General features: G+C 38.6%; 1 protein-coding gene across 13 annotated transcripts in view; it reads left to right on the top strand.

Annotated features, from left to right (window-relative positions):
• The window catches only part of VEZT (vezatin, adherens junctions transmembrane protein), a 74,892-nt gene that overhangs the window by 19,677 nt on the left and 43,262 nt on the right, over positions 1–11,953 (top strand). Inside the window, exon 2 of one of the 13 annotated variants that reach the window (XM_027107221.1) lies at positions 2,302–2,547. The exons of the other annotated variants lie outside the window; for them this stretch is intronic. Coding sequence (XP_026963022.1) covers positions 2,539–2,547 — 9 coding nt within the window. The 5' untranslated portion in view covers positions 2,302–2,538. The remainder of the gene's footprint in view (positions 1–2,301; positions 2,548–11,953) is intronic. 13 annotated transcript variants of the gene reach the window in all.

Genomic DNA, 11,953 nt, shown 5'->3' on the forward strand with positions numbered 1-11,953 from the left:
TTAGTCTCTCTCTCTTTTATGTATTTTTATGGCATTTATTAGAATGCAGGTTCCTTTGTCTCAAGCTATGATACACAGTTCTTAAATTACTTTTAATTACTTATGTAGCTATATTAATAGCTTTCTTTTTTTTAATTTATTTATTTTTATTTATTTTTTTATTTTTTGGTTGTGTTGGGTCTTCGTTGCTGCACGCAGGCTTTCTCTAGTGGCGGCTAGTGGGGACTAGTCTTCTCACTGCGGTGGCTTTTCGTTGTGGAGTATGGCCTCTAGGCGCATGGGCTTCAGTAGTTGCAGCACACGGGCTCAGTAGTTGTGGCTCGCGGGCTCTAGAGTGCAGGCTCAGTAGTTGTGGCGCACAGGCTTAGTTGCTCCGCGGCATGTGGGATCTTCCCGGACCAGGGCTCAAACCCGTGTCCCCTGCCTTGACTGGCGGATTCTTTAACCACTGCGCCACCAGGGAAGCCCTACAGCTTTCATTTTTTGAAAACATTGTGGAAAGGGAACTAGACTAGTAATCAAGAGACTAAGATTGATTAGCAATGATATCTTGAGTGAATCACTTAATTTCTCTAAAGCTTGTTTCCCATCTGTTATAAAGGAGTTATACCAGATCATCCTTTAGTATTAAATTTTTCTTGAATCTGGTAGGTTGGTTTACTAAATGACAGTAGGCCCCTAGGGGCTTCCATTAATTAGGAAATACAGGAAGAGATTCTGCTCATTTCCTGTCTGCTTTTATTTTTTTATTTATTTTATTTTATTTTATTTATTTATTTTTGGCTGCATTGGGTCTTCGCTGCTATTTGGGGGCTATTCGGGGGCTATTCTGTTGCCAAGAGCGGGCTTCTCATTGCGGTGGCTTCTTTTGTTGCGGAGCGTGGGCTCTAGGTGCACGGGCTTCAGTAGTTGTGGCACATGGGCTCAGTAGTTGTGGCACATGGGCTTAGTTGCTCCGCGGCATGTGGGATCTTCCCGGACCAGGGCTCAAACCCATGTTCCCTGCATTGGCAGGCGGATTCTTAACCCCCATGCCACCAGGGAAGCCCTCCAATCTATTTTTAGATCAAAAACCTTGGCTCAATTTTAGTTTTCCTGGTTCTCTACCAGGTGTTCTCTGAGTTCCCAGGAGCAAATCATGCCTTAAGGAGTTAGGAGAAAAGGCCCAAAGCTCAGTGTACTCCACAGGGCTATAGTGTTAGTGTACTGACTTCATTGCCTCTGGATTTTTAGAGTATTGCTATCACATGTATTGTTACTCCCACTACAGAAGATCGAATGCCTATTCATCTTTATTTGAAATATTTGAGGACATCCTTTATTTTTAAATCCACTTTGTAATTTATTTTGCTGACAGAATCTGGCCAACTATATCCTATTGTGGGATTTTGCTGATAAATCCACAATCGTTAACCTCATATCTCTTTAACACGTTTATTAAAGTGGATTTTCTACTTTAGTATATATTTTGCCATGTTCTTTTGGTTTTACTTTTCCTTGCAGAATCTCCCTGATGATAGGGAATAATGAATCATTTTGAGATAAAGACCTCCCCTCTGTCTCTTAACAGAACCACAAATTCTGTCTCCACCTTTTTTATTATTATTATTATTTGGAATAAGGAAAAAAGAAAATAAGGTTGGATGTGATCTAATAATGTCCAAACCTCATTTTAATGTTTACTGCACGCTCTTCTCACACCCAACATTTTGCCAGTGTGTTTAACCTGGCTCTAATTTTTTTTCTAACGCAGTTAAAAATGATAGTTTTCCTTTCTCATCTTGCTTCTGCTGTACATTCAGTAAGTGCCCAATATATGCCAGTTGATGAACCATATACTGAATAACATTAAGGGTAGCCTAAGAACTAGAGAGAGCTCAATCAGGATCACTTTCTTCTCTTTCCTTAGTTAAGACCGAGTCACTATTGCTCTTTGTTTTTAATCAGTTGAACCTATAAGCTGTGTGAGTTTTCTCCCTTTGCATCTCTTCATCTTTCTTTTGATGAATATGTTTTGTTTTGGACTAGATGCTATTGTACTTAAGTATATTTGTACTATTTTATAGGAAAAATGTAAAGTTAATGTTTTTAAAGCTTTTTGTTTATAACATTTCATGAAAGATTAATTGGATAGGATGAATTTCTATTGGAAAATATCAGAAGCCTGCAGCCAGGAAAATTTATGAATATATGTCTTATCTGCTGTTGGTTTTTAAAAAAAACCTAAGTAAATGTAAATATTAAGTAATATTCTCTAATGGTATTTTTTAAACACCACTATCCCTATTACTACTTCTGCAGTTATGGAGTAATACTGAGTGGCACTGAAGAAATTATGTTCAGGTTTTTTCAAAGAACTGCTTCTGATAGGAAAATGCTTAGTAATGATGAAGACACGCCCTCCAGTACAGTGGCCATTTTGTACGGTAGTGCTGGAGAAACAAGTGGGAACCATCAAAGAAAGAAGTGTATGGATCAAAGGAATATGGTCAAGAGGCAGTAAATTTTTCCTCTAGGTCAAGTGGAGAAATTAGAACTATGCTGCCTGTGAGTAGTTTAATTCATTGGACCAATTTTAAAGAACCCTTTTAGCTTACTTAATCTTTTTAAGTTTTATGATTAGATTTTGCTTTGCTGATAATGAGGAACAATTAAATTAACACATGGATTTGGGGCTTTTGGAATAGTAATTTAGAAGTTATACTGAAATGTGTATACTCCAAAAAGTATTTCCTGTTATTTTATAATATCTTTAATTTTGCAAGGTACTTTTCTATGATATTATTCAAGGTTTAAGGTGGGGGGGCAATAAGTAGTTATTTTTAAATTATACTTTGTGATTGTCTACTGATTAAAGATAAGTGAAAGGTCTATAGAAATTCTGTATATTGGCATTATAATTAATAGTAGTGGAGAAATTTATTTCCCTTTGTAGGGTTTTGTTAACTGTGACGGTTTTAGCTCTTTATATACCAAAAGCTTCTTCATTAAAAATAGAGAAAACAGCTACCTTGTGTAATTTGGTAATGACAGTCTTGTCTTCCTCATCAGCTTATTTTGTGGGGTTCTGCAGTTAGCTGGGAAGAAATAAGGAAATCATAGCAACTGACAACGGGAGTTCATCCTTTTCAATCATATTTTCCAAAAAAAATGCTGTTCTATATTGATAATCACATTTAGACCTACAGCTTTAAGCAATATTCAGATAAAAGACTTTTAAAATATTTTAATAGCTAATAAATAATTGTTTTCAGGCAAATATTCTCCATCAGATTCCTTTTACAGATATCTTTTTCCTTAAAGATTTTGTTTTGAATAAAAGATCTTTTAGAGGTTCTACTGGTATGATAGAAACTTTTTAAAGTATGTAACTTAAATTATAGTAGTTTTTTCCTGAAGAAACTAAAAATTGATACAGACTTTTAAAATAAAGTTACCTGTAAGTAATTTGATAAATTCTATTAACAAGGGAATGGAAATTAAAGGCTTCTAAGCACAGATTTATATCATTGTAAAGTCTTCATTAACAGTTACTTCTACATCACACAATTTCAGGTTTCTATGCCAATGCTTCCTGCCTCCTACTACCTTCTGTTAGTAGCTAACTATTTTCCTATTGCTTTTTGTGTTTAATATAGACTTGCAGAGATCACATAACATCTGATAGTAGTTAGCATTTTGCTTTGATATAGTACTGATGCTGTAAATAAAGGAACTGTGTAATAGTCAAGTAGATCATTAGTTTTGATATAGAAAAGTGCTCGGGATCATTCTATTCATTTGCTAAATTAAGAATTCAGCATCTTTTTAATCAGACCTTACGTTGGGCACCTTTTTCCACACAAATAACACACATGAATATATTGTCATTGTAATAACACTCTACTCTTTCAAACCACTTTTAAGTCCAGCTCATTGGATTTTTAAAACAAGATTCTTTGTAGCCAGCTTCTAGGCTTGTGTAATCTGAGGCAAATGCATATGAATTATAGCTCATCTGAAAGAGAAATGATTGGTAATAAATGTAGATATTATCGGGAGACTTATCCTGACCTGTTTTGAATTTTCTAACTTAATCTGTTAAGTAATTTAAAAATTACAAGTTCTGTTTCTGGTTAAAAAATATGCAAACTATACAAAACACTATATTAGACCAAGTTAATGAACTTATTTACTTTAAGTTATTTGCAATGTAGTGGAGTAAATAACAGCTTTAACTCTGTCAGGCTGCCTAGGTTCAAATCCTGGCTCTACCATTTACTGTTTCTGTGACCTTGGCCAAGTTACTTGGTCTCTCTGTGCCTTAGTTTCCTCTTATCTTAAATGAGTTCTGCCATAAAAGGTTATTGTAAAGATGAGAGTTAGTACATAAAAATGCTTAGAACAATGCCTGGCAGTGTGGTTACTCAGTAAATGTTTAGTGCTGCTGTTCGGGGAGGAATTTGTGGGGAAGGAATCAACAAACAGATGAGAGTCTACACTGATCATCCTCTTGTGAGAAAAAAGTGCAGCTGGTAGCATCAAACAGAATTAGCAGCCTCCACTGACATTTCCAAACCAGAGGTAAACACTGCTTTAGCCTGAGAAATGGGCAGAGGGAGCAAGTCAAGGGCTATTTCCAGATGTCCACTACCTATGGCCCCCATAGCCTGTGGGAAACTGGAACCCTGGAATGAGTAAACAGAAAAATCATGGAGCCTATAGATCATAAGAACACCAATTCTGTGAAGTTTTGGAGGAGCTGCCATTTTCTAAAATATACTCACAGGAAAAAAAATCCAGATTTGTTTTCCGGATTTAAGAGACTGTAGTTCTGTGAAACTTAGAGCCACCAGTGAAAGGGGAATAATTTGAGATGAGGACAGCCTCAAGAGAGGGGGGGAAATATATAAGTGAATTAAAAATTGTACCATGCAGGGTCTGCATTTTAGACCTTACAGAATATAAAATCTGACATATATTAGCCATCTCTTTACTTTCTGTATTCTGATGCATTTAACAACTTGGAGCCTTGCTGACCTTGGAGGGATTGCGCCTCCCAGGTTACTAAATGATAGTACACTACTCACCTGGCTACTATCTATCTGCCTAATCATACCGGGGTCAGGTACCAGACCCTACTAGGGACAGGCCCTATGCTCCAGAGACTGCTGAAATCATCCATTTCGCCAGCCTTAAGCCTGCTTACCTTGCCTTGCCCATTCGCCCATTCCTTCCTACAGAAAGCACAATAAAGGCTCTCTCCCATAATTTCCCTCCTCTCCCTCCTGACTGACCCTGGTGCTGCCCACATGCCCATCCCTCCCTTGTGGCACAACCCGCTCCCTTCTCTTGGGGTCTGTGAATATAACAAACTGTCTTTCCAATGGCAGTTGTCTGCTGATCTGTTGGCCTCACCACACCTGTACAATAAAACCTATATTTTAGGGGCTTCTCTGGTGGCACAGTGGTTAAGAATCCACCTGCCAATGCAGGGGATATGGGTTTGAGCCCTGGTCTGGGAAGATCCCGCATGCTGCGAAGCAACTAAGCCCGTGGGCCACAACTACTGAGCCTGCGTGCCACAACTACTGAAACCCGTGCTCTGCAAGAAGAGAAACCCACACACCACAACGAAGAGTAGCCCCCCACTCGCCGCAACCAGAGAAAAGCCTGCACACAACAATGAAGACCCAGTGCAGCCAAAAATAAAGTAAATAAATTTTTTTTAACCTGTATTTTAAAATAGTAAGACAAATTTGTGAGAGAAGGGTTAGTGGTTCCTTTTAGATCTCAGGCAATTTTGTGTTATGGTTAAGGGTGTAGGCTTTGGACTCAGACCAGCTAGCTTCACATTCTGCTGGGTGACCTTGGACAAGTTATTTAACCTCCATATACCCCAGTTTCCTTCTAAAATGGGGGTGGTAGTAATAATACCTCTTTAGAAGTTCGTTGTTAGGAGTAAATGAGGTATTATAAAATATGCTTAGCTTAATGTTTAACATATAATAAACTCAACAAATCTTAACTATTTTTACTGTTACTCTTATTATTTTCCAGCTTCACTCTCTTCTAAAATATTGATCTCTCTTAGGGCCCTCTTGTCTTCTTACACTATGTGTTATCTTTAGCTGATCTCATTTACTCCATGTGTTTCCATACCTGTATGCTATTGTATGGGTTTGCCACCATACCTGTTTGCCAAAAAATCTATTCATTCAGACTAGGCCACTCTCCTGCTCTCCAAATATTTTAGGTCCAAGTTACTCACATTTGAATATCTCACAGGTGCCTGTAACTCATTGCCTCCCTCTTCAGACTTGTTCCTCTGCTGCTATTTTATATTTCAGTAAATAGTACCACCTACTTGTTCAAACCAAAAATCTAGGAGTCATCTTAGTCATCTCTATTGACAGCCACTTTCAATCATAAATGGATACCAAATTTGGGGGGAAGAATTCACAAACTAAAGAATGCTTATTACATTTTGGGAGAAGGCGTAGGGATTAGGGGTAGGAAAAAAAGTTTTTTCACATTTTATATCTTTTTGTACTGTTTGAATTTTTAATTTAAAAACAGTAAGAAAAAAAATCCATAAAGTTGAGCTGTTGAACTCAGTTTCCTTTTATAGGTAAAGCAAAGTTAACTTTTCCTTGAATATATTCTGGGAGAAGTTAATGGTAGAAAATTACTATAACTGTAGTTAGTATAGTAGGTGCTCAATAAATATCTGGTTAGTGGTAGATGAACAAATGATGATTGCCATTTAAGTTTCCCTTTTGCTAAATTTTTCTAGTGGAATGCTGTTAGCAGTCAATCACTAGCATCTAGAAGACAGAGCAAATAGTTGATGAGGAGCCAGAATCAGAATTTGGCCAGTAGTTGTTGCAGACTACAGATTGCTTTTCTAAAAAGGTATATAACTCTTCTGAGAGAGCTCTTCTGGGGAAGAGAAGGAGAGTGTCCAGAGGGTACATCAGGATTAGTTTGGAAAGAGCATCTTAGGGTTCTGCTGGCTGTTTTCTCAGCCTGATGCAGGTGCTTGCTTGTGGGCCTATAGCATTGACAGGTGTGCCAGTAGCCAAAGGAAACCACTTCTTAGTAAGATGCCATTTGTGGAAGAAGCTAAATTTATTTAGATATCTAACTTTCCTAGTTACATATGTGGCCCAGTTAGTCACATATATATTTCTTATATATGAGAAATATATATGTTGAGACCCCAACAGAAATTTTTTAAAAGGAAATTATTTTATTGGAAAACTGAGGTTCAGTTAGACGAACAAGAAGTTCATTTAGAAATAATCTCCTAATATAACCAAGTGCTGTAATTATTTTGGTTTTATATAATATTGGTGGCTGGTTAAAATTTTAATGCATAAACTCTGATACAGTTATTTTGAAGGTAACTTATTTCACTGTTGGAGAGCCTATTGAGTTTTAGATTGCAAGTCATGGAAAAATAACTAATTTTCCATTTTGGTTTTTGAATCATTTTCCCAAAGTAAGAAGTAAGTAATGAAAGCAGCTGCTGGGTTACTTATTTTGGGGGAATTTTTTCAACCTGTGATTCCTTATACTCTAAAACAGGGTTTCTCAACCTCAGCATTGTTGACAGTTTGAGCTGCATAACTTGTGGGGTTACTACTCAGCATTTTCCTTGGTACTGTTGAAAGCCGAGTGTACCATGGTTTTTTTTGGGGTTTTTTGGGTTTTTTTGCGGTATGTGGGCCTCTCACTGTTGTGGCCTCTCCCGTTGCGGAGCACAGGCTCCGGACGCGCAGGCTCAGCGGCCATGGCTTACGGGCCCAGCCGCTCCGCGGCATGTGGGATCTTCCCGGACCGGGGCACAAACCCGTGTCCCCTGCATCGGCAGGCGGACTCTCAACTACTGCGCCACCAGGGAAGCCCCGTACCATGGTTTTATCAGAAGTGTCATAGGATGAAACTTTTTTAGCAAAGACCTCACCTGTTTTGTTTTCTCCCCTGTGCCTACATATTACCTGCTACATGGAGGATATTTAATTAGTATTTATTATTATGAGTTGTCTAATTCTGCCAGGTTTGGCCTACTCTTCCCTTTCTGGGCTAGAACCTGAACGGTTACAACTTGTTCTATCCGTAAGGGTTTAAAGCGGTTTAGGATAGCAAACCTAATAATAAAAGCATTTTACTCATCACCTCCATTTCTGCACCAGTTAATCTTCCTTTCTAAATACAAACCAGCAATAATGGTACTGGCACTTCTATAGAATGCACCATGAATCATGCAGAAAATAAACAATGCATTAAAATGCATTCAAACTTTATATATCCATTAGTGTGGGATCTGATATCTTGGGGGGAGCATGAAGTGCAGGTAGTCTGGGACTTAAAGAGTCATTTTATTGCAGTGCTTGTTCAGCAAAAATATTGGGGTTTCCTGTCTATTTTTGTTTATTTTTCTTACAAAGATATATTTCAGTTATCAGAACAATCTTAGCACAACCAAGGACTGTTGGCATTTTTTCACTGAGCAAAATTCTTTCTGGTGCTATGATGTGTGTTTTCTGTCAGCTAAAATTTACAGGAATAGTGAACCACAAGGATTTCCTGAGGAGAAGCTCCCACATGCTGTGTCTGGGATTTCTCATATTTCTTTTGGCAACAGTAACATTCTCCAATACTACAGAATTACAGTTTGAGTCCAGTGCTAATAATTTCTCTTCAAGAAAACAACTTAACTGAAACATTTGTGGTTCTGTTTCGCTTGAACCAAGGAAAAAGTTATAACAGAGAAAATTACCTATCACCACCTACTCTGCCTTACCCTCCACACACACACAAAAAAGTCCCTTTCTAAAGCTGGATCAACCTATAATAATACTCATTATATGAATCATAGAAATTTCTGTGTGTTCGTTTTTAAGCCTAATAGCTGCAAACCTCCAAATATAGTGGTTAAGGCTGTTGCAGTAGGGAGCCTCACCTTGCTGTAAAAGAAAAAGTATTTTATATTGGGTGATCATGTTTTATACGAAGATATTATTTGCCTCTTTCTCATTCTGACATGCATGTGCAGAGTATGAAAAGCTAATCAATATGGTTTCATATTGCCTGTTAAAATTAACCTTTTCAAAATTATCACTTGTCGGGGCTTCCCTGGTGGCGCAGTGGTTGAGAATCTGCCTGCTAATGCAGGGAACACGGGTTCGAGCCCTGGTCTGGGAGGATCTCACATGCCACGGAGCGACTAGGCCCGTGAGCCACAACTACTGATCCTGCACGTCTGGAGGCTGTGCTCCGCAGCAAGAGAGGCCGCGATAATGAGAGGCCCGCGCACCGCAATGAAGAGTGGCCCCCGCTTGCCACAACTAGAGAAAGCCCTCGCACAGAAACGAAGACCCAACACAGCAAAAATAAATAAATTAATTAATAAACTCCTACCCCCAACATCTAAAAAAATAATAAATAAAATAGTTGGGTGGGAAGATATCACTCTTCATTTTTTAAAAAAAGTTATCACTTGTCAAGTTTGGTATGGCTATTCTTTGATAACACAGTTATCAGAAAAGACTTAAAATACTCCTCCATTTCCAACTACATATCTGTTTAAGGTCTGATTTTCTTTATATACTTCATCCAAAATAAAAAATTACAACTGATTCAATACAGAAGTGGATATAAGAATCCAGCTACCTCCTGTTAAGGTAGACTTTAAGAGATGTGCAAAAATATAAAACAGTCCACTCTTAATAAATTTCTTTCATTGTGGAAAAAAATTTTTCATTAAAATTATGTTGTTTACATAAATTTATAATGGGTTTATTGTTATTTTAGGTAAGTTAATAAAGGTTTCAATTTTTTAGTTTCAATTTCTAATATGGTAAATATTGTTAGACAGCCACATAAACAGAAGCTCTTTGAGAGCTTCAATAATTTTTAAGACCATAAAGGGGTCTTGAGACCAAAACAATTTGAGAACCACTGGTCGTGATTTGGTTATCTGAGATCTTTCAAATAGTGCACAGGTTATTTGGCAGTTTCAGAGAAAAAGATAATTTTATCTGCCAGACATTTTTAAAATTAATATAAAATAATAACTTTACTAAAAATCCCTTTGCATTCTTAAAAATTGCTTATGTGCTACAAGGTCTATCATTGTTCTTCTTGGCTAATGTTCAGTTTGTTAACCAAAGGATGTTTGTTTTTCATTTGTGTGTTATCATTGGTTAAATTTTTTTAATTAGTTTTGGGCTGCGTTGGGTCTTTGTTGCTGCGTGCGGGCTTTCTCTAGTTGCGGCGAGCGGGGGCTGCTCTTCTTTGGCGGTGTGCAGGCTTCTCATTGCAGTGGCTTCTCTTTGTTGCAGCACATGGGCTCTAGGCGCGCATGGGCTTCAGTAGTTGTGGCACACAGGCTCAGTAGTTGTGGCTCACGGCCTTAGTTGCTCTGCGGCATGTGGGATCATCCCGGACCAGGGCTCAAACCTGTGTCCCCTCTTAACCACTGCGCCACCAGGGAAGTCCCATCATTGGTTAAATTTAAAATTTTCTTTTGGCTCAAAGGTGATTGAATCGTAAAAGTGGAAATAAAATAGTAAAATAAATGCTACAACTCAGAATACCATCATAAACATAGTACAGCTTTAGTGTTCATATAGTTTGAGTTTATATGTGTTAGAAAGTGATATGATTTGCATTAACAGCCAAAAAGAGAAGAGTGCAGACATGAAATACGATGATGACTGGAATTAACCTTTTATTGGACCTGCAGTACCTTCATCCCTTGTCTCCAGAGGTGGTCTACTCTGAAATTTTGCCAAAAACTTAGTTACATAAAGTCATGAAACAAAGTACAATGATGGCCTTGGCAAGCCAGAATTTTCCAGAACTGTAAAACAGTGCTTTCTAGGCTGAAAGTGATGAATTCTATCACTAAAGATGAGGAAGGAACCAGAACTACTAAGGCATCATTCATAGTTGCGTAGCACAAATGGGTATGTATGTCACACCTTTGACCAGAAGCTTATGAACCAGCCAAAAAGTTATTGAGAAGTTTTTTTTGGAGAAAAGTCAGAATAAGTTACTGGTAGAATTACTATCAAAAGACACTGTTGGGGCTTCCCTGGTGGCGCATCGGTTAAGAATCCACCTGCCAGTACAGGGGACACAGGTTCAAGCCCTGGTCTGGGAAGATCCCACATGCCGTGGAGCAACTAAGCCCGTGCGCCACAACTACTGAGCCTGTGCTCTAGAGCCCATGAGCCACAACTACTGAGCCAACGTGCCACAACTACTGAAGCCTGTGCGCCTAGAGCCCGTGCTTTGCAACAAAAGAAGCCACGGCAATGAAAAGCCCGCGCATCACAACAGAGTAGCTCCCGCTCGCCGCAACTAGAGAAAACCTGTGCACAGCAACGAAGACCCAACACAGCCATAAATAAATAAATAAATAAATATTTTTTAAAAAAAGACACTGTTGGACATTATCAGTAGTACACAAGGTAAACAATTAATGCTGCTGTTTTGTGAAATATGAAATAGCAAGTGTTCCAGACTATGGTGATCCAAACTGTATGCTCTTAATGTGTAAACAAAAAGGGAGAACAAAGTATTCATTGTATCTCTTCTGTGTAATCACTTCTTAAAAATCTGTGTTACAGATACTCCATTTTGTTATTTTGTGAGCTGTGACATAAGCTGGAAAATGAAGGGATATTGTGGTCAGTGCTGACTTAGCATCAGCTAAGTGTGCTGTAAAGAAGGACATTACAGTTTGAATAAAAAGAGGTTTGGGGGCTTCCCTGGTGGTGCAGTGGTTGAGAGTCCGCCTGCCGATGCAGGGGAAACGGGTTCATGCCCCGGTCCGGGAAGATCCCACATGCGGTGGAGCGGCTGGGCCCGTGAGCCATGGCCGCTGAGCCTGCGCGTCCGGAGCCTGTGCTCCGCAACAGGAGAGGCCACAACAGTGAGAGGCCTGCGTACCACAAAAAAA

The sequence above is a fragment of the Aethalodelphis obliquidens genome, unplaced genomic scaffold (assembly GCF_003676395.1).
Source record: "Aethalodelphis obliquidens isolate GAN/ISIS:26980383/991018 unplaced genomic scaffold, ASM367639v1 scaffold8, whole genome shotgun sequence".
In the NCBI taxonomy this organism is placed as follows: Eukaryota; Metazoa; Chordata; class Mammalia; order Artiodactyla; family Delphinidae; genus Aethalodelphis; species Aethalodelphis obliquidens.